The sequence below is a fragment of the Manduca sexta genome, chromosome 28 (genome assembly GCF_014839805.1).
Source record: "Manduca sexta isolate Smith_Timp_Sample1 chromosome 28, JHU_Msex_v1.0, whole genome shotgun sequence".
In the NCBI taxonomy this organism is placed as follows: Eukaryota; Metazoa; Arthropoda; class Insecta; order Lepidoptera; family Sphingidae; genus Manduca; species Manduca sexta.
This window is the reverse complement of record NC_051142.1, coordinates 2323179-2346709: the sequence shown is the minus strand read 5'-3', so window position 1 is coordinate 2346709 and position 23531 is coordinate 2323179. Positions and strand designations below refer to the sequence as shown.

General features: G+C 36.4%; 1 protein-coding gene across 1 annotated transcript in view; it reads left to right on the top strand.

Annotated features, from left to right (window-relative positions):
• Window positions 1-23098, top strand: part of LOC115449650 (innexin inx1) — a 62245-nt gene extending 39147 nt beyond the window's left edge. Inside the window, exons 5-8 of the mRNA XM_037444306.1 lie at window positions 14465-14622; window positions 15264-15458; window positions 18614-18775; window positions 19024-23098. Of these exons, the coding sequence (XP_037300203.1) occupies window positions 14465-14622; window positions 15264-15458; window positions 18614-18775; window positions 19024-19081 (573 nt within the window). The 3' untranslated portion in view covers window positions 19082-23098. The remainder of the gene's footprint in view (window positions 1-14464; window positions 14623-15263; window positions 15459-18613; window positions 18776-19023) is intronic.
• The last annotated feature ends 433 nt before the right edge of the window (window positions 23099-23531 follow it).

Sequence of the window (23531 nt, the reverse complement as noted above, 5' to 3'; positions counted from 1 at the left end):
TTGAAGGAGTTGTAGCCAGTGCAATGCTATTGCGAGATTTAACATCTAATGTGGTGGCAAGCGCAACATAGCTGTGCAATACTTCCAAATTCTTGTATTATTGCTATAGTTTATGGATAATGTTAAAGCTAGCCATGGAAAATAAAACTTCTTCATCTCGCCACTTACTACTTTAAATGTCTCGCAAAGGTTTTATATTTATTTTTATCCGCCTCTATGGTACGGGAAACTTGTGTAGACTGAGCTTTATTATACTTCGTTTAGAACGTTTCCATACTAATCAATACAAACATGGGATTTCCGGGACCATGAAAACCCCTTGTTATGTATTGAAGGATGTTATGTTCTGTGGTTGGTTTTAAGTAAAAGTTTGAACAAGGCAATAAATGAATGTATTGCATTGCGTCAATAATATGTCAATGGCCGCAAAATGACACTGACTTTAGTATTACGTTGAGACCTTATGCCTATATTTATAGTTACTGTGTACGTCTAGGTAAATTATTCGTGTTTTTACTATCCTTGTAAGTAGTTGTGTAAGTACTGTTGTGGTTTTATGTAAATTGTAAACAATGTTATTACTTCAGAATCTTCACAGTTTATATGTGATTAGGTGTGACGCACTTTCATGCAATGAATTATAAATTCTAGGCGGCGAAGCTACTGATATCTCGAGATAATTAAATAAATTGTTTTAAATAGTTTTTTCATTACTGTTCAAAATAAGGTATTATAAATTCGGTTCAAATCGATGATTTATAAAATCGTCAGTTAAAAACGGGTTCCTTCGTCAGTTATAATTTGTTTATGGGCAACGGCGGTAAAATATACGTCAATGATCAACGGAAGTTCTAATAAACTAAGGAAACTTGGTAATTGCATCTTAAATATTGTAATGTTTGAAATCCTGTTGATTTTATTGACATCGCTTATTATATTGAGGAAACATTTTCATTTTGTTCAGCATTAGAATGCAGTTATATTGAGTGTCTCATTTATTGTTTCCGATATGCTTACTATATGAGAGGAAAACGATCCATTGAGTCATGGTCCTAAGGTTTTGAGTTCCATTTACAGTCTTAAATTTTGACTGGCTGATTCTTTTACTGTGTGTGTGAGTGTGTGGTACGATATTGCTCTGAGGTCCCGGATGCGAATCCCAGGTCAAGCAAAGTGATATTGGGTTTTTCTGCTCATTATCTTTCCGGAATCTGGAATTGGTGCCTGATATTTCGATAGGCTAAAATATGTGATCACTTCCTGGTAGGCAACGGCTTGGCTGTGACTCTGGCATTGCAAAGTCCATGGGCGGTAGATGCTGCTTACCATGAGGCGGACTGCTCGATAATTTTCCAAAAAGAATAAAAAAAAGAAGGAAAATGGCGACAGTGGGTGCTCTGGTTGCATCTTTGCCTACCGTTTCTGAAGCAGCTAGCAACTAGTCTATAAAAGTGCTACCTTTGTAGGCTTTAAAGGCATGATTCAGTGTATAATTCATGTCCCCCATTTATTGCGGTCGAAAATGCCACCGTTGACTCACGGCGCAACACGCAACAAATATTATGTGTTTCGTCAAAGTTCGCAGAATTACTTTCAAAAGGCTGTTGACTGTTTTTTTTTCATTTATAGCGAAATAATAAAAATGATAATTGGAATTTCCGAGGTTTTTAATTAAGTAATTGCATTGTAAGTCTGCTGTGTTTTTATCAGCGATTCATTAATAAGGTTTAAGGTTCGCCAGTTTTGTTTATTGCCGTTTCATTCAGTTAACCCCTTGATGGATTAAATGTTACATCAATAAGAGTTAATCGTTAAATATGGCTGATTAATCCACATGAATAATGGAACGGTAATTTTTTTTTACGCCAAATTCGACATTAAGTAAGATTGATTGATTTGCACGGATTAGTCATTTCGTAATAAGGTTTTAATGTAACCGGAAAAATAACCCGAGTTAAACCCTTAAAAGGGTAACGTTTTTGGTTTATTTTGTTAATTTACCTATTTACCGCCGATTTTAATAAACGATTTCAATTGTTTTTTTCAATCGATCGCGAAAATGAACCAATTAGAAGATTTTTTTTTAAGTAAAATGAGTAGAATAGCATTTTTAAGTTAAAAATGCTATTTCTAATCAGGCGCCTTCCCGAGCAAATGGCGTTGAGAAATTCGTTTTTTATACTTGGCGCGCGAGTTACGGTCGGGAATATGCAAAGATTTAGGAATAAACACTTTAAAAAATATGTTTTAGATTTTTTTGTAAATTTTACCCTACCAAAATATTCCTTATTAAATTGTATATTTTATAATGTTAGTTTTAAACGATTTTTAATTTAGGAAATTTATGGAATCAACAATTTTAGTGTCATTTTCATCATGAAATTACCAAAACAATATCTACATTATAAAAATTGTTAAACAACCATAGTAAAGATAACATATTGTATAAATATGATATTTCATTACTTTTTCTATATGTCTTATAAATTTCTAAAAGACAACTTATAAAAATACGGTTGTCACGCCATTTTTACTAAAGGGAGTACCTTAATTAATAGCATCGGTAATTAACGTATGGCATATTTGACATGGCCTCCTCTACTACTGAGAGGGATTAGGCGTTAGTCCACGACGCGGGCCTAGTGCGGATTGGTAGATGAACTACTAAGATATGCAGGTTTCCTCACGACGTTTTCCTTCACAGTTAAAGCAAGCGATAATTCACAAAGAATACACACATTATTTTACAAAAGTCATTTTCTCAGTAGACGTGGTCCGTGCCCAGCAGTGGGACGGTATATAATACAGTGCTGATATTATTATTATATATTAAGTATGTTTAAACGTTTTTGCGCCGGAAAAGATTCCAAAATATGGTGAAAAAATGGCACCATTCCAGACGATATACATTTTTTATGCAGCTCGGCTGTAGTGGTTCTTTTCAATGGTGGCGTGGCTTCAATGGCGGGCACTTGTCGAGCATCTGGCGTCAGTTATCATAGCAACGTAATCCTAAAACCTATTTTGTGAGTGCAAAAGTTTGTGAACACGTTTGGTCTTTGAATATTTCGATGCTAGAAATATCTAAATTAGACACAGCTGAATAGATTTTGATGTATTTGTTATACTTGACTCAACTCGTACATTAATGTATATATGTTTATCTCGCGAAAATGTGACTATGGTAGATAGGAATAAGTATTCCGGAAAAGATTTCTTCGTTCTCGAAGGAACAAGCCGTCGCCTATCGGACGGAACAAAAATGGCGAAAAGTGAGTGCCTTGTTTTACTTCTGCCTACACCTTCGGGGATAAAGGTGTGATGTTGTTAGTTTGTTGATGCAGCAAAAAATTTTATATGAGTTTAAAATATATGCAACATGCATCACATGTCCTCGTCGACGTCATGAACCCCCATTTGTCTCCGTTACTCATTGCACAAATATTCGCATTACCCGCTTGCATCATTTTCTTATTATTATGACTCATCGGGTACCAGGATATAAGGAACTGAGAGGATATTTAATTATGTAAAAGATAGGCGGTCGTAGAGTAGCTTCGGTTACCATATTTTAATGCGTAACCCTAATTAGTTAAGTGTTTTTTAACAAGTTTGTTTGCCTAACAGGCAGTTTAGTCGACTGATGATAAGCGATGAGTCTTATATTTAAACGCCTATTTAAGTGACCTGTATGAATGAATCCTTTCTATCCTATTTCAACGCGACTTTTCGCGAGTCGTGCTTGTATACAATTTGCAGTCAGCTTGATGATTATTTGCATAGCACCCAAAGATTGCTTACGGAAGTGGACGCAAGTATTCTTGATAGAAGACGGCAACCTGTTTAGGCTACATTTAGTTTGTCTTTCACGGTGTACGATTCGTTTACGCGTCGGTACGTATTGCGAGGCCGTATGGTAATGCCGTGCACGTGTTTACTCGAGTGGCGCGCTCGCGTCTCATGAATGAGCTGTCTGGGGAGCGCGGGAGGGGGAGTATCCAGGTTACTAGCCGGGGGGTAAATGTTCTGTGATAGGCGATCTACACTGTGCGTTTTGATGGCATGGTAAATTGAGTTCATTGCCCCAGTGCGAGAGATGATTATCGCTTGCCAGTTGACAAAATTATGCCGGCTTATAGCTCGTGATTTGGATTGTCTTCTAGTCTTCATTATTTATAGGGTTTCCTGTTATTTAAAATATTATTACATTAACAATATTAGTTTATGAAAATCTTTGTTTTCCATGTGACAAAATTTGAACAGGATCGGTAGTTTCAAAGTCCCACACTGAAGACTCACGCGTGGGAATATTTCGTTCTGTGTATCCAGCACTGGGGCCGTAGCTTAAACGCCTTCCTACAATCGTTAATGCTAATAGAAAACACAAAACGGGAATGACATATACGTTCGATGCGTGTAACGTCTGTCATTCTCATACATAACGTTAGCGTTAACGATTGTAGAAAGGCATCTTGGCTACGATCGCTTTTATTACTACACCCTAGCATTAATGGCTTATTAAAGGTATCCGACGTTTGCTAAACGATTACGCATCGGTGACTTACATTTTCTAAATTTGAAAATTTTTAATTCCAAGGAGTATGTATTTATTATAAGCCGAGAATTTAATCCAATAAGTCTTGATTAGAAGATTTTTTTTTCTAAATAAAGATTGCAGCCTTTTTATAATGCTATCGAGTGTAGAAACTTTTTTGTGACTGTCACTTGTTATGTTTAAGGGTCACTGTAATCTTCGAAGCGCGACAGTGGTTTCGTTTTTGCGTCAACTCAAGCGTTTCTTGTATAAAGATATCTTTTTATGCAGTTTCTAATGCATTTAGAAAGATTTTGCGCATCTAAAGGCAATATGAATAATAGGTTTACCAATGAATTCCAAAAATACTAGAGAAATAATGGGTGCGTTAAATATTCTTTAAAAAACAATTCGGTTTTATTGCTTCTAACAATTTCATAGATCAAGGTCAAAATTTATTGGAAATATATCATGTTAATTTTCTGTGAGACAGTGGAGCCACCTCGGTCCAGTGACCCCCCTATGCTGTAGATCAGTGTTTCCTAAATTCGCATGATCGCAACCCACTGGTGAGTAGCGAAATAATATTAGATGGGCCCTGATAAACAGAAGGAATGATAACTGATGTACGAGAAAAGTAACTGAAATTGATACTAAAGCATTCCTTGCTGTAATTAAGTATTAAAAGTGACTTCCTGGCAGACTAGAAGTGAGTTCAGAATTTGGATTTTTTTTAGATGGGTTGCAATTCAGTCAACTTTGGGAACCACTGCTGTAGATAAAATTGGAACTTAAGTTTGTGACGTTAAAGATCATGTTATTTAATTACAAAATTGATCAAAATCAACACAATCGGGGACTTTTGACTGATCAAATAACAAACATTGTCAATTTCATGTTAAGAAATACGAAGCAGTAATATTTCTAGAATATACTTTGATACCACACCTCGTGTTATCGTCGGATTACAAATTTCACGAAATCTAATGGAATTCGTATTGTATGCAAATTGATCCTTAGAGGTTTTGTGAATATCATTGCGAAATAGCTCGTCACTGTGTGTTCAAGGCGTGCCTATGTTAATTTATATGATAAACTTTGTTTTTCATACTTAAATACTTAGCAATTACCTTCTTGGAGTAATTTAGAATAAAACACATTGTCGCCCAACAGCTGGTAAAATATGAACCTTTTCCTAATGAACTGTTTTATAGAAAAAAATAAAACACTATTCTTCACATTAAAACGTGGGAACTGCGACCGCAAAATAAAAACAAAGCATACAAAAGTCCCTTTCAATTTGTGCGTGTTTCCGGAATGGAATAGAAAAAAATATTTGTCGACAATATTTTTTCAGCGCACTGGCACACAATTTTAAAATTCAATTTCATTCCAAATCGTGATTCGTTTTTCAAATTCCCCGAGCTTTGCACGTTCTACGCAGTTAGTTCGGTGTTGCAGTATTTTTGTCTTTGCGTGTATAATGACACGGTTTATTTTTGACTGTAGCACCTTTTATGGTGTCTGGATTGAACAAAAACATCGCTTTGGGCGAAACACATCTGGCGGACATCGCTCTCCTTGGTCGGGTACGAATATATAATTGTATAAACTATAGGTATAAATATATAGATATATTCTACGACGAAACGATCTTGTTAGTCTCGTATCAACGTATACATTAGGTACCTATGTATATAATGGTATTTTCGATTGCCAGGTCGGGCTGCTGCCAGTTCTTTGTGTGAGTTTTTCTCACTGTTCCCACGTCTCTCTAGAGAGACAGTTGATAGACAGACGGTCAGTTTTGATATTTAAGTCGTCGTTTTAGCAGCGTGGTAGGAAAAGGTCCTTCCACGCTACATTGGAACTGAGAAGAGGCAGATGCCTCATGAGGATGATCAATAATCAATATACTCAGAGGAACTCTTAAATGATGTATAAAAGTATACAAGGAATAAGACGTTTTGATGTTTAAGTCTATGCTTTAAGTCGTCGTTTCTGCAGCGTGTTAGAAAAAGGTCCTTCCTCGCCACATTGGAACTGAGAAGAGGCAAATGCCTGATGAGGATGATCAATTATCAATATACTCTGAAGAACTCGTAAATGATGTATAAAAGTAGTAGGATACAATGAATGAGGATTCCAAAACTCAGTATCAAATTATCATTTTTTTATTATATACGGGGAAAACGAGCACAGGTTCACCTGATGGTAAGTGAACACCGCCGCCCATGAACATCACAACACGGGACATAGAGGTGCGTTGCCGGCCTTTTAGGCGGGAATACGCTTATAGTAATCATAGGGGTTTCGTGTCAGACTCCAGGTAAACACCACAGATTTGTTTATTTCTGCTAACAAACCTGAACAACCACGAATTTGAATGATACTGTAGTCAACAGTGGTGAAAGGTGACATTTTCCGAACGGGAACCCACACAACATGGTATAGGTATCAATATGCATAAATGCGGTCTGCCAATCGTTCTAATGATTATACTATACATAAATTATAAAAAGTTATCAGGAACGGGTTATATGGACCCTTCGCCGCTGGTTGTTAGTATAATTATTGGTTCCATGTTACCTCTCAAGTTGTTGCTATGGTCGACAATCGACATGTTGACCGTCACGCGAGCATTCGCCCCTCTCTTCATTCAACTATAAAAAACATCATGTAATTAAAAAATAGTCTATATTACAAGTATTATGTATCTCCACGGTTCCGTTAACTGTTTTTTGTTTCTTAAATGGATGTTTGTCGATTAACGAACGGCAGATAGATCTATAACTATTACCATATACAATATAATGAGTAGGTGCGCGATTTTGAGTCTAATGACCTTTGGAGCAGGCGGAGTTAGTTAAGTTATAGTTAATATCGATCATACGTAATATATTTGATAGATGATAGCTTTTTTTTATTTCAACAAGGCGTATTGTGATCTTGTTGAATGTATTATTGTGGTTATTTTAGCTTAAATTAGCTGTCGGTAAGTAGTGAGAGATAGTTTTAGAGAAAGTGTTCTGTTTCTCCAATTTGTTTCTACAGGAAAACGCAATAACTACCACCCGTAGGCATCAGCCTAGTAAGAAGGTTTTATGCTTGGAACAAATCAGTGTTTCAAGCATAAAACCTTCTTACTTATAAACCCACGCCTTTTATCTCCGATCAATTTTCTCGCCTCGCTCGTGTGATCGAAACTTGCCCGAACACATTGGTATGGAAATTCTTAACCTCGTTGATGGCACGGCTCGCTTCAAGAAATTTTAATCACTCGCTCAGATTTTTTTTTTATTTACTACGGCACGGCAGTGGAGTGGTGTCCAATAAAATGTCAACTGACGAGAGATGATTATTCCTCAACAGTCGACAAAATTATGCCGGCCTGTCAGAATCGGATATACACCGGCTGATCCCGGACCCTGACACACGTGGGCCACTATGGCGGGTTTTAACACATTGCGTACGGTGGTCGCTATCCGGGCTAATCTATCTGTCTGTAATGGAAGGACGAATATATATACTGAGACGTGTTGATGGTTTTAGGTTCTTTATTAGACTGCACTCATTATACTATACATTATATGACTTATTTACTAAGTACACACACTACACCTTCCCCTTTTGGAAAAAAAATAAAAATTTGGTACAGAGTAATCCAATCTGTTCAAATTATTTTGGCTCTAGTTTTATTGATTGATTTCATAATATAATAGAAGTAGGGAACACATACACAACGTCTAGTATTATACGTGTGCGTATCAATACACTGGCTCGTTATTAACCTTGCATAAAGAACCCTTGATAACTAGTGTGCGTATTAACTAACAAGAATGTTCTCGCAGTGCAATGATCTGTTAATGTTACGTTTGTGGTAGTTGATTGCACAGCGCAGTCACAATGGAGTTTCACTCGCAATATGCAATGACTGTGGGTAGGTCCTTGAGGATTAGCCATTGGAACACTGGGTTGTCGCGTAGGAATAATTGCATACATCGAGGAGGATGTTGATAGTCTAAACAAGCTGATGTTAATTGTTTAGGGCGTGTTACTTTTGTGTTTGGTTGCCCTTTATATCTTAGTAGTTGTCCCGACAGACGTTGTTCTGTCTTTAACTATGTATGCTCGCGCGCATTCTTTCGATCGCTGACAGTTATTTCAAACCACTGACAGTTATGTAAAACTAATATTGTCGTTAAGTTTTCTTAAATATTCTAATTTTGCGCACATTTAAAAAAAAAAATCTCAAGAACCTTCTGACAATAACAAACACAACAAAAAAAATATAGCGAAATCGGTCCAGCCTTTCACGCGTGATGGCGTAACCAAGGGACATACGGATTAATTTTTATATATGTATTTGAGAGCACGTAAAGCCGTTGGTCTTGCGCTTGAACTTTCTCTGGTGGTTTGTCTCACTGGACTGTGAGGGTGAAGGAACGGATGGTGCACCTGTGTATTGCGCACACACTTGTGCACTATAATATCTCCTGGTTACCATGCTGATGCCCTTTGAAATTTACCGCCGTGACCGAAATTCGGCTAGCAGGGATTTATTCATTCATATTTGGCGATTAGCGTTTATACAAACATTGTGAAATACGCCCTTATTTGTATAACCATGTTGATCTTACTAATATAACTGAAAACATATGATTGTTCGAAAATTATGAATTTATAAACTGCAAAATTTATTTGATTTAAATTTTTAGCTATTGCATGCGGCTTCGCCCGCGTCAGAGTTTCCCGGAATAAAAGTCCCGCTATATATTTTCCCGGGATAGAAAGTAGCCTATAACCTTCCCAGGGTCTTAAACTATCTCCATATCAAATTTCATAAAAATCCGTTTAGTAGATTTTGAGAAAATCAATAACATACAGACAGAAAACGGAACTTTGTGTTATAATATGTATAAATAGATGATGCACATACCGTCCGTTGTTATAAACTTTACCCTTTCACGCGTGCAGATGCAGAAAATACATTCGATATAACAAAGGTCATTCGATATTTAATCCAATTATGAACACGTTACATTGGCGAAACATGGGCCAGGTGTCGAAGCGCAGTCGAAGGGCGGTCGACATCTGCCCGATCTCGGCCCCTCGCCATAATAATAATGGAACGCGGGACAAGAGAATCAAGAGTAGAGACTCGACGTCTATGCTTTGTACTCACGTATTGGTGGCAAGTTGTGGAATTTTGTATATTACTAGCGACCCGCCCCAGCTTCGCACGGGTGCAATGCTGATACTAAATACACTACAGAAAAACTGTGAACGTTGTATATAAAAAACATAGCGGCCCGCTCTGGCTTCGCACGGGTATAACATAACAAAATAACAGTATTACTCCACTATTTAATGGATGTTATTATACATATAAACCTTCCTCTTGAATCACTCTGTCTATTAAAAAAACCGCATCAAAATCCGTTGCGTAGTTTTAAAGTATTAAGCATACAAAGGGACATAGGGACAGAGAAAGCGACTTTGTTATATACTATGTAGTGATGAATTTGTGTTGGTCTTAAATCTTTACTGGTTATATGATTTATTGTAATGTATTGATTAATAAATGTATCTAAAATTATTTTATTAGGCACGCTAAATTAAAAATTAAATAATGTGAATCTTTAAGGGTCCGTTTCACAGGTTTTAGGTGACTTTTTTTGATGAGCGTATTAAACAGCTTATAGATAGAACTTATTTTATTACCATTTATTTGGGATTTTAGATAAGAATGTAACTTGTATTTGGTCGGATTATACATATTTATGTGACGAGTGGCATTGATTCGAAAAGTAAGGAAACACACTTATTTATGATGCCATATATTTTGATTCTAACGTGTACTCTTTAATTCCACGTTGAGTTATAGTCTTAAATGCTACTAATATGAATGTAAGTTAGTAAAAATTATTAATTTGCGAAGCACGATTAGACTTTACATACGGGTAATCATTCAACCCGCCAAAGAACGCTATGCGATAATTGGCTATAATATTATTGCTTCATAACTTTGCACAACTTTCTGACTCATCTGTTTCCCTCGAATAACATTCCATTTATCCGATTGTATGTGTGTAAGTCGCAGACAAAAACTAGTAATACGAACGATATACTAAATTACTATCAATAGGTTTGTTCAAGTCGCTAAAACATGACATGTCGATTGCCGTGAGATGTCCTCGTTCCGATTGCAGCATACACTAGCCGCTTGTATGTCGAATGTCGGCCGCGTGTTTAACAAATACCGGGCGAGATCTATGCGAATCGAATGTTTGGATAATATGTCGACGTGATAATAACATTGTATATGGCATAATGTGCTGTTAGTGCGCTGGTATTCTCTGATGAATTAAACCTTTATGATGCTCTCTTCAGTGAAACGACTCGCGTATTTTTAGAAGGTATATTCTCGAAATTTGTAAAACATAGAAAAAAATAAACATCATATTACTACTATATGTTATCTTAACTTTAGTAGTTTACATTTATTTTATAATGCGGATATTGTATCATTAATTTCATAATAAAAATTTAACTAAAATTATAAATTCTATGCATCTCCTTAAATACGCATTATTTTAATTTGCAACAAACTCTATTAAATAGACAAATTAATAAGGAATATTTTGGTAGTTTTAAATTTTGAAGACAAAAAAAATATTTTTAACTAAATTATATTTGAATCTTCGCATATTCCCGCCGTGACACGTACGCCAAAAATCTTTGGAACGAATGCTGAAGTTTGTTTGTACGGGGCAGGGTCTTAAGAAACAGCAATCATATATATATATATATATTTTAACGTTTCATTTTACGCATGGTAGAGTAAAAGAAGAAAATAGTCACTGACTAAAAATGCTTATTGGCGCGGTCCAATTTAATACTGATTGGTCTGTTTTTGCTGCCAAGCTACTGGGTGGTCTGCCGATATATCTGTCTGTTTGATTAAATACCATTGCTTCATCAATATAATATGTTATCAGGAACAGTGTTCAATATTGTTTTACAAAATTCCTAGCTTATTACTTATAATAACGTTTGCAGAAAGCCGTGTTGCTAAGCAAAAGCAGGCCACATAAACCGCAACTTAATTCATAAGATGTTAAAGCATAATATCAAGATAACAGCATATTTATATAACATTGAACAGACCGTTGTGATATTTTACGAAACAAAGGAGGTTCTGTCTCCCATATCTTTAATGCTGGCAGTACGGTCCGGTGTCACCGTGGTAATGTATCAGATGATAACCCAAACATGCGCGCGATGTTATGGGCCACACGCGCAGGCGCATTCATTGTCCATTATTTACTTGGGTGGGTTGTCTTGATCTTTATCAGATTATAAGGGGTAGGTATTATTAACGTTTAGTAATTTTCTATCTATCAGGTAGTGCTTATTGTCTAGTTTCATATGTTTGTATAGCGATAGATAAGTTATTCATAATCGTTTATGTCTCATCCTCTCCTAGTGGCCGTCCTGAGGCAAGATTCGTAACCTGTTAGTGGGTGGCCCTCAGTAGTTCACTTAATTTTCAAGGGTTTATTTTGTATCGGACCCCACAGTCAACACTACGATTGGGATACTGGAATCCCCCAGCTTAGCGACTGCAGGGGTCTGGAGGAAATTTGGGAAGGGATATCTGGGGAAAGGAAAATGAACCCTCTTAGAATGGGCCAAAAGTTCGGTGTGTTTGTATAAGCTGAACCTTGTCGGGCTATCAAGTCCGGTAAAAAAATATATGTAATCTATTTGGTCTATCACTGCTCGTAGGCGTCGCGGCAGACCAAAGAAGAGATGGCGTGACGAACTGGATTCATTTAAAAATAACTGGTTTACTATAGCGCCGGATCGTGATTCATGAAAGGATCTTGGGGAGGCCTTTGCCCAACATTGGGATATTACAGACTGATACGATACGATACGATTTGTTCTATATCGCGGTTGCGTTCACACATACCTCAGGAGTCATTGTCTTCCAGACTGGTGTTATCGAAGGAATGCGAAGTCAATTAGGTCAAGTAGAAAGTCTCACGACCCGTCTGCTCATTATACGGGTGACCAGACAATCGAGCGACGACCCGCGAGGAATGCCTTGCGTTTATTGCTTTTTTAATGTTAGTATGAGTATTGTATAGATATGAGATGCAAATGGATGGTTTTTTCATTATGGCAAGTATTTTTAATCTAGCGTGGGTATTGTTGAGGGTTGAGATCGTATCTAGGGCTCATATCGTTTCTAGAAAATCGTAGTTTGATTTAAAAGGTCATTGCGATATGGAAAAATTTCGTGACGGAACGTGAACAAAAGTTGACTGTCTAATCTATACTATTATATAAAGCTGAAGAGTTTGTTTGTTTGTTTGTTTGTTTGAACGCGCTAATCTCAGGAATTACCAGTTCAAACTGAAAAATTCTTTTTGCGTTGGATAGCCCTTTGTTCGTGGAGTGCTATAGGCTATATATCATCACGCTATACCCAATAGGAGCGGAGCAGTAATGGCTAATCTCAGGAACTACCGGTCCAAACTGAAAAATTCTTTTTGCGTTGGATAGCCCTATGTTCGTGGAGTGCTATAGGCTATATATCATCACGCTATACCCAATAGGAGCGGAGCAGTAATGGCTAATCTCAGGAACTACCGGTCCAAACTGAAAAATTCTTTTTGCGTTGCATAGCCCTTTATTCGTAGAGTGGTATATGCTATATATCATCACGCTATACCTAATAGGAGCGGAGCAGTAATGGCTAATCTCAGGAACTACCGATTCGAACTGAAAAATTATTTTTGTGTTGAATAGCCCTTTGTTTGTAGAGTGCTCTAAGTTATATATCATCACGCTATGACCAATAGGAGCTGAGCAGTAATGGCTAAACTCAGGAACTACCAGTTTGAACTGAAAAAATCGTTTTGTGTTGGATAGCCCTTTATTTGTGGAGTACTATAGGCTGTATATCATCACGCTATGACTAATAGAAGCGGAGCAGTAATGAAACATGTTGCAAAAACGGGGACAATTTATTAGTTTTGAGAGCTTCCGTTGCGTGCGTTGCGTAAACGGTTAGCGTTATGCAACAATGATGTATGACGGGATTGTTCCTCTTAAAAAGTTCTAAAAAATATATTATAAAACAAAGTACCCCGCTGCATCTGTCTGCCTGAACGTGTTAAACTCAAAAACTACCCAACGTATTAAGATGAAATTTGGTATGGAGACAGTTTGAGACCCTGGGAAGAACATAGGCTGCCGGGAAACTACTACTTTTATAACGGAAAACTTTAGCCTGAAAAACTTTATAACGCGGGCGGAGCTGCGGGCAAAAGCTAGTAAGTATGATAAAATTGTAGGTTTTTCGTTAACGTGTATTATAAAACTAAATTTTCCGTCAGTACATTGAGCAATTTTGGATTAAGATATTTGAAAGATACGTGGAATAATAATATATACACGTATATGAAGCTGAAAAGTTTGTTTTCAACGCGTTAATTTAAGGGACTACTAAACGAATTGTGTTCGTTTTTTTTACTAAAAGGATACTTTTTACTTCTGAGTGCTATGGGCTACTATTTATCCCGGAAGAACTTTTTCACACAGGCGGAACCGCAGACAAAAGCTATATAGAATAATTGTTAAAATCGAACATGGTAAAACTAGTATTATCATGTTTAATAGGTACAGGTTATGTGTTGTACATATATTTTAATAATTTTAACGGGAAATATCCGCCTATCGTATACGTCTCTGCGCCACCCTAAGAATAAGTCGGAGAATATTCCCTATGTTACCTTAGCTTAAATCAAGCTTAAAAAAAATAATAATAATTGTATTATATCTTTTTTTTGTAAAATATAAATTAAAAAAATAACTAGGCTTCAATAAGCATGCTTATTAACCACGTAATAATTTCAGACGCACAAACTGTACGCGTTCCGTTACTGGGGCTGCGAGCTGCTGTGTCTGGTCAACATCGTCCTGCAGCTGTGGATGATGGACAGCTTCTTCAACGGGGAGTTCATGTCGTACGGCACCAGGGTGCTCGGGTACAGCGAGGTGCCACAGGAGGAGAGGTACGTGCCATTTTTTTGAAATTTCATTTCATTTCATTGTTTTCACATGGGCGGAGCCGTGGGCAAAAGTTAGTTTTAGAGTAATAACGTGTTCGCCGTTTTATAGTGAAGGATAATTCACGATAATAAATGACTCATTATATACAGCAAATAGATGTTGCTTGCGGCTTAAAAAGTAGAAAGCCTATCCTTAGAAAAGTCTATAAATCAGGGCCCTTATTCTGTGTGATAGTGTAAACGCGTAACGCGGCCGTGTCATGTTATCTTCGAGAAATGTGCGTGAAATGGTATTCTGTAAGCCAAATTTCTATAGTCCTAAACATGACGCGTTGTGTTACGTGCTTGTTACGCACTGTTAAATTAACATGCGGGATAGAGAATAAGGCCCCAGTGTACTAATAGGAATTAGCGTCATTTGTACGACGTCAACGCCATCTATTTTAAAAATGATAAATATTTTTTAAATTATTTTCCTCTGAAGCAAATTACCGAGATTAAAAATATGTTGAGTATTAATCCACGACATGGTGTATCTATGTGTTAACTTCATCCAAAACTATTAAGAGGTTGCTAAGTTGACCTATTTCTAACAAATTTCTAAATATACAAATATCATTAAATACATTATTTTTCATTTTCAGATATGACGCGATGATATACGTGTTCCCGAGGATGACGAAGTGCACGTTCCACAAGTTCGGCGCGTCCGGCAGCATACAGACGCACGACAGCCTCTGCATCCTGCCGCTGAACATCGTCAACGAGAAGACTTACATCTTCCTCTGGTTCTGGTACATCATACTCGCGTTCATTTTGACGCTGCTCGTCATTTACAGGTCAGTATGATAGTCTAGCAAAAAAACCAATAACACTTCGCTCGACCCGGGAATCGTATCTGTGACCTCAGCACTGCAATAGTGCAGTAAAGCATGTGACTTTGTTCTGCAACGCGATGATGTGTTCCCGAGTATGACGAAGTGTATGCTCCGCAAGTACAAGTACAGCGCTACGTACCATGTTATCAAGAAGTATATAATGGCAGTAGTGCCTCAGAAACCTGTGCGAAATATTTTCAAATTTGGCACACTTACGGGGAACTTTATTTTAAATACATCTAGCTCGTAGGACCTCCTCGGGGTCCCGGGACACCCTCCTTGACCTTAGCAGACCTAGACGACCGGTTCGCTCACTCCCAATGCCGGAACTGGTTAGAAGTCACCTAAACGGACCAGTCGCTTAACGGCGTTGACTAGTGTAGTTAAAAATAAATTTAAAAATCCGCGATAAAATCCAAATCATAGTTATATTTTGATGCCTAACTTTCGCGTAAACATAAATAATTAGTATAAATTAAATGACATATCATTGTATCAGTTAAATATTGCCATTTATTAAAATACTAGCTTTTGCAAGTAGCTCTGCTTGCGTGAACAAGTTTTACGGAGATAAATATTTTTCCGCCAAAAGAAAGTAGCCTATAACACTCAGGAGTAACTTAGCTTCCTAAAGTGAAAAAAAAAATAATCAAAATCGGTTCGTTAGTTCCAAGGATTATCCCCTACAAACCTATAAACAAACAAACTCGCAAACTTTTCCTCTTTGTATCAGTATAAATTCCTCATCCACATTAAATCTGGCACACGTCTTATCGCCATTCAAACAATGCGGTTTGGTCGCGCCGCGGCGTCAAGTGTGCGCTAATGAGGTGTCTAGATAGCTCCACTGATTACTTTGTAAACACTTCGCGCGTTATGTTGTCCTGGTACCTGGTATTGTAACGTAACAAAATGGGGATAAACGGTCTTGACGAGATAATGTAATTAGTGTATAAGACTAGTCGACCCGACAGACGTTGTCCCATCTTAACTATGAATTTGCAGCACGCCTGTCAATCGCTGACAGTTATTTCAAACAATTGACAGTTATATAAAACTAGCTTTTGCTCGCGGCTCCGCCCGCGTTATAAAGTTTTTCAAGCTAAAGTTTTCCGTTATAAAAATAGTAGTTTCCCGGGAGCCTATGTTCTTCCCAGGGTCTCAAACTGTCTCCATACCAAATTTCATCTTAATACGTTGGGTAGTTTTTGAGTTTAACACGTGACAGACAGATGCAGCGGGGGACTTTTGTTATATTATTTAGAACTTTTTAAGTGAAACAATCCCGTCAGACATCATTGTTGCATAACTTTAACCGTTTACGCAGCGCAGGCAACGGAAGCTCTCAAAACTCATAATTTTCCCCGTTTTTGCAACATGTTTCATTACTGCTCCGCTCCTATTGGTCATAGCGTGATGATATATAGCCTATAGCACTCCAGGAACAAAGGGCTATCCAACACAAAAAGATTTTTTCAGTTCAAACCGGTAGTTCCTGAGATTAGCCATTACTGCTCCGCTCCTATTGGTCATAGCGTGATGATATAAAGCTTATAGCGGTCCACAAATAAAGGGCTATCCAACACAAAACGAATTTTTTGGTTGAAACCGGTAGTTCCTAAGATTAGCCATTACTGCTCCGCTCCTATTGGTCATAGCGTGATGATATATAGCTTATAGCGGTCCACAAATAAAGGGCTATCCAACACAAAACGAATTTTTTGGTTGAAACCGGTAGTTCCTAAGATTAGCCATTACTGCTCCGCTCCTATTGATCATAGCGTGATGATATATAACTTTGAGCACTCCACAAACAAAGGACTATTCAACACAAAAATATGTTTTCAGTTCGAATCGGTAGTTCCTGAGATTAGCCATTACTGCTCCGCTCCTATTGGGTATAGCGTGATGATATATAGCCTATAGCAATCCACGAACAAAGGGCTATCCACCGCAAAAGAATTTTTCCGTTTGGACCGGTAGTTCCTGAGATTAGCCATTACTGCCCCGCTCCTATTGGGTATAGCGTGATGATATATAGCCTATAGCACTCCACGAACAAAGGGCTATCCAACGCAAAAAGATTTTTTCAGTTTGGACCGGTAGTTCCTGAGATTAGCCATTACTGCCCCGCTCCTATTGAGTATAGCGTGATGATATATAGCCTATAGCACTCCACAAACAAAGGGCTATCCAACGTAAAAAGAATTTTTCGGTTTGGACCGGTAGTTCCTGAGATTAGCGCGTTCAAACAAACAAACAAACAAACAAACAAACAAACAAACTCTTCAGCTTTATATAATAGTATAGATTAATATTTTCGTAAAATTTTCTCAGATTTTCGAATTTTCCGCGCAATTTTTTGATTTTTTTCTTTCATAAGAAACCCCTCCGGATAATAACAAACACAACAAAAAAAAAATAGTGAAATCGGTCCAGCCGTTCACGCGTGATGGCGTGACTAAGGGAAATAGGGATTAATTTTTATATATATAGATATACTTACATATCTTGTAAAATACAAGAGGGCCGGTAGTGATGGGATGCTTATAGCAGCAGACCGGGCTCTGTGGCGTACGTTGGGGGAGGCCTATGTCCAGCAGCGGACTGTAACGGGCTGATGATGATGATGACATGTCTAACGCACACACAGTAACGCCTTTAATCCTCGAATGGGTAGGCAGAGGCGCAATTGGAGCACGCATTTTAGTGTATTCCGTCCTATGATGTGATGAGGGCTAGCCTATCACCATATGGGGCACAAATGTTTGACTCCGGTTACTGAGTAGAAAAACCTAATATAACTTTGCCCGACTCGGGAATCGAACACTTAGCACTACAGTCTGACCTTACTAATAAACGGTTCCACCTGGAACATTTAATTATGTATTAAACTTTAGATTTGTTATTATTTACTCTATCATCTATGTTGTTCATAATTTTTTCCTACAATAAAACTCACTGATCAGTAAAATAATTGGGAAATGTATTTCTACGAGATTATCTAGGAGAGTCCATATCTATTTATTTATTTAACCACGTTTCTCTATGCTATTAAGACGTCAAATTAATTTTCATTCCGCCGTATTTTAAAATGAACCTTATACGAACTGCAGACTGGTGATAATCGCGATGCCGTCGATCCGTCCGCGCTTGCTGCACGCGCGCTCGCGCACGCTGGCGATGGAGACGGCGGTGGCGGTGTCGCGCCGCACCGACATCGGCGACTGGTGGCTGCTCTACATGCTCGCCAGGAACATCGACCCGCTTATATACAGGTAACCAACATGATATGATTTGCTTGTCCGTGTGTATGCCTAAAATAAAAAATTCGTTAAAATCTAGTTTGATTGACAATAAGACGTGCCAACGAATTGTATGGCATTAAATTATAATGTGATTATATTGAGACAAGTAAGTTTAAGTCATATAAATAATAACCAATATTTTTTTGTTAACCGCGATTAAATTATCTTCCCCGCATGTTATCGATATAAAAATCTAAATAAATCTATGTAATTTCCAGGGAGTTAATATCAGAGCTAGCGAAACGCATGGGCGAAAAGGCGCGCCCACGCGCGTGACCCCCGCCCGCACCAGAGCGGCCAGCTATCGCTGTGCTCGGCCCGCTCACTGACACTGTCTGACGTCGTCTGACGCAGTCTGACGTAGGCTGACGCCGTCTGACTTCCGACTGACGCTGATATCGCTACACTGCTGCCTATATTGCGTACGTTATTTTGTGCGTTAAAACGTAAAGCTGCCCAATTGTGAAAGTAAGTGGAGTTAATAGTGTAATAATGGCCTTATGGTTATTCACAAAATACAAATAGTATCTGTTTCTACGAGTTTCCAAAATTTGAGGGACCTCTGAGTGTTAAGAGAATTCTTGTCTTACGAAAGAACTATCTAAACATGTTTTAATTCTATCCATAATTACATTTAAGTAGTTAAAACCTAGTTATATTTAGTCACGAATTCTTTGTACCATTATGTAATTCGGTGTTCTCACACATACTTAGGGGTCCCTTTAAATTAGGGATAGGTTTTAAAAACGCATTATTTCTATCGTAGCCGTACTGCTATCTTCACATTCTATAGATAGCACGAAGACAGACATTTAATTCAATATATAAAAGTAAAGCAGTCTAGACAGAGTAATATTAAACATGTTTTCACAATTGGGATGTTTCTGAATCATATTTGAAATATAGAAGAGTTATCTATCGATATGTTGCAATATTATAGATATGCAGCGCCTTATTCATGATTTAAACGTTTCGAATATTAAATGTTACATTTACAATATTATTGGCCATGTGATAATAAACTTTATAGTTCAATTATTAAGGTGCTTTTCCGAAGTTGGCCGCGGAACGCGATCTTAAAGAGCGAGTTATTCTGTGGGTGCCATTAGTGTTCATATATTTTTCTCTATTTTAATTCAAATAATTAACTATATTTGTTACACGAAACAAGATATAAAAATACAATTTCTTTAATAAGTTTCTTAAGTGGTGTAACAATAAACAGATATAAAATTAATTTGCATATTTTATATATAGAGACTATATCGTGACGCAGAAAAACCAAATATTGGTGTAAAAATAGTAAAAAAAATACGAGATTCATATAGGCTTTGTCGTCTGCGATTGACGTTTTGCTTTTGACTAGAGAAAAGCATCTTAAAGTATATTACACAACGTTTAAAATAGCCTATTTTTTATATAGCAAATGTAACATTTAGTACAGATATAGTGTGATTCTTTTTAGAAAGGTACAAATAATGATTCTAAATGTGTATAAAAGAAAATATTTTATTAATGAACGAAAATATTATTTCACATATCACATTATGTTTTGAATGTATTTAATTTTAGTCCGCAGTTAGACGGTCAGTATTTATTGTGATGTAATATGACAGTATTGACTGATGCCAGTAAACGTAATGTAGAATCTCCAGTATGATTTCTTTTTTGTATATCATTTTTAATTGAGATATCTATTGACCGTCTACGATTCTCTATATATTCATTTTATGAACACAAAATATATGACTGATAAAATATTATGTAACTCTTATAATAATTATGCTCAAAACGTTTTCGAATGTTTTTCATGACATTATTTGAATGTAATCTCAGTATTTTTAAATAGCGCAAATTCTCATTTTTTACCTGTCAATGAAGTTGATCAATATTTCGGTTGGTTTGATTTTTTTTTTGTAAAAAGATTTCCGAACTCAATTGCAACTGGCAACTGTAATTATTGTTTGCATCCAGTTGTATTTTTTATTATAAATTCAGTCGGAGTCGAGTTTGGAATCGTCCCTTAAATGACGAATCGCGCCTTACGAATGTCACGAGATAATCTCTGCGATGAATCTTCACAATGCCAACAGAATAACGTCTCGACGCTAAATACTGCCAATTTTATATAACTAAACTACTTTTAATGAATCTGATATAAAATAATAGTTTTAATTAGCCATCCATTTTAAGACTTTTCCAGATCTAGTTTTTTGGACCGTATTCTATTTTCGCACACGATCAATATTAAAAAAAAGATATTTTATTTATCAATACACGCTATTGGCAATTTTGCTATCATAACAAAATAACAGTATTTTTTTCGTTATAAATAACTCAATTTTCTTCTATATTTTCAATAATCAAGCAATTGAACAATCATCGATATCGATAGTGTCTTAAACAGCATGCTTTTTAACTTTAGGGATGTGCCAAAAGTGACATTTAAAAAGACATTCACATCATGCATATCAGTAGCTAGTGTTGTTTTAGTGCATTTACTGAGTGAGACGACGGTTGATTCATTTATCACAAAATAGAATTAGTTCTTTTATAATCTTATGATTATAACTTTTTTTTAGTATTTAATTATATTTTTTGTGTCACGATTTATTCACAACAGTTTTGATTTCTATGATGCTAGAATTAAATGTAATTTTTATTGCGTTAAATAAAATCATTGACGATTTGTAGAAGTCGAAATATGTAATTTTATATATATGAAGATTTGGTCATATTTTGCCGAGTTAAATCGTTTTGTAAAATTGACATGCCCATTATGAAATGAGCACAATATAAGCATTTTAGTATGAAATTTAAAATATGATCCGATTATTGTCTATTGATTGTTTTAAATATGTCATGTCACAACTTTTTTTTGTTATATAGTAAGAATTGTCATTGGAAACATGGCATCGCGGGTTGCAATAAATTGTCTATGGTTAAGAAGTATGGTTAAGGATTGCTAAGGTTGTAAATGGCGGTATAGGGGGTAACAGCGGCTGATTGGGAATTATCGGAGTAAAGATAAACAGGGAGATAAATTGGTTGCATATTTTTACATTGTATAATAACGATTCAAAACTGCCTTGAGGGCGTAGTTGTATTGCGGGTTACGACCCCGCTCTGAGGTTCCGGGTTCGAATGCGGGGTCGGGGACAGTGATTGCGTTATTAAGCTCAGTATCTAAGTCTGAAATTTATGCTCGATATAGCGATAGGCTCGTCGTTATCATAAGGGACGGAATATATCGTGTATAGTAAACTAGTTGAATCTCTACCTAACCTTTCGGAAATAAAGGCGTGATGTTTGTTTTAAGACAATATTTACCCAACTTTAACTGCCTTCCCTCAAACGTTATTACTCTCTGTGCGCGGCCATCTTGTTCCCTGAAAAGTATGAAGAGACTGCGAACGTAAGGACTGCCAATGAATGGCCTTATTGTAATTGTAAAAATAGTGTAGGCTTTTGTATCAGTTTATTCGAAGTTTAGATGTAGAGTCGTGCAGTGCTTGTATAAATATTAAACTTGAGATAAATAAAACACCTCGTCATGTTGTGGTATATGGAATTACTTATATTGGCAGTGTTCACTTCAATACGAAATGTCGAAAGTGGCGCCCCCAGAGCAGGTGCTTTATTTTCCTGGTCAAGCTATATGAGATAATAAAATTGACTGATTTGAGATGTCTGTCTTTGGGGCCCAGGTTTGAATTTCGGTTGAGAGTTCAATTGGAAAGGTTCATGAAAATCTGTCAAGGAATTTCTCATGTAATTGACACATGAAAATATTACAAGCACCTCCGAATAATTATGTAAAAAATTTAATATTTTATTTAAAAGCAAGCACTGATATAGAATGAGGCAATTTGAAATTAAATGCGGAGTTGTGACGAAAATGAAAGACTATTTGTGTTCATTTTTGGTAATTTAACTCTTTACGAGTACTATGTAATGTAGTTTATTGTAAATGTCGAAATTAATAAAATAATGAATTTATAAAACTCGTCGATGAATAAATCCAACAAAAATGTTGACGTTGTGTGAGAAAATGTTTATATTAACAAAAAGAAAATAATTTAGATTATTGTGCATTTTATTGTATTGTGGCGTATTTTGATGCGTATCCGAACGCAGTTTTTTTTTATCGTTTATTCTTTATATATAAAGCCAATTAATGTCTTCTAAAATTGTATGCTTGAATTAATTTCAAATAGAATTATTTTTATTTAGAATACATTCCTTTTGTAATCATAATTTTCTATGATAATTACATCGCTAGTAAGGTTCGTGTCACATTTTTTTAGTTTCATCATGTTTTAGAATAATTTATCATAATTCATAACAAAGCATATTGTGGTTCCTAAAAATAAATTTGTTATGTAGAATGTTTGGACTTGCCCTTTAAGGATTTTTATTGATCTTCGTGTGAAATTTTTATCAAGAGGCACAAAGTGAAAGAACTGTCTAAGTACATTTTTTGCAAATGGTAGTCTTCTTGTTGTCAAAAATATGTTAATGAAAAAAATAAAAGATTTTTTTTATATATTTTATATGCGGGCATTGAAAAGTGCCTCCACTGCACTTGAAGGTAAGTGAAGTGAGGTCCAACAGAATGACTAACGAGAAATGATCACTCCTCAGTAGTCGACACAATAGGGGACCGTCCTCTGTTTGATTTTGTACATTATTCTATATGTAATGGTTACTAATACGAAAAAGAAAC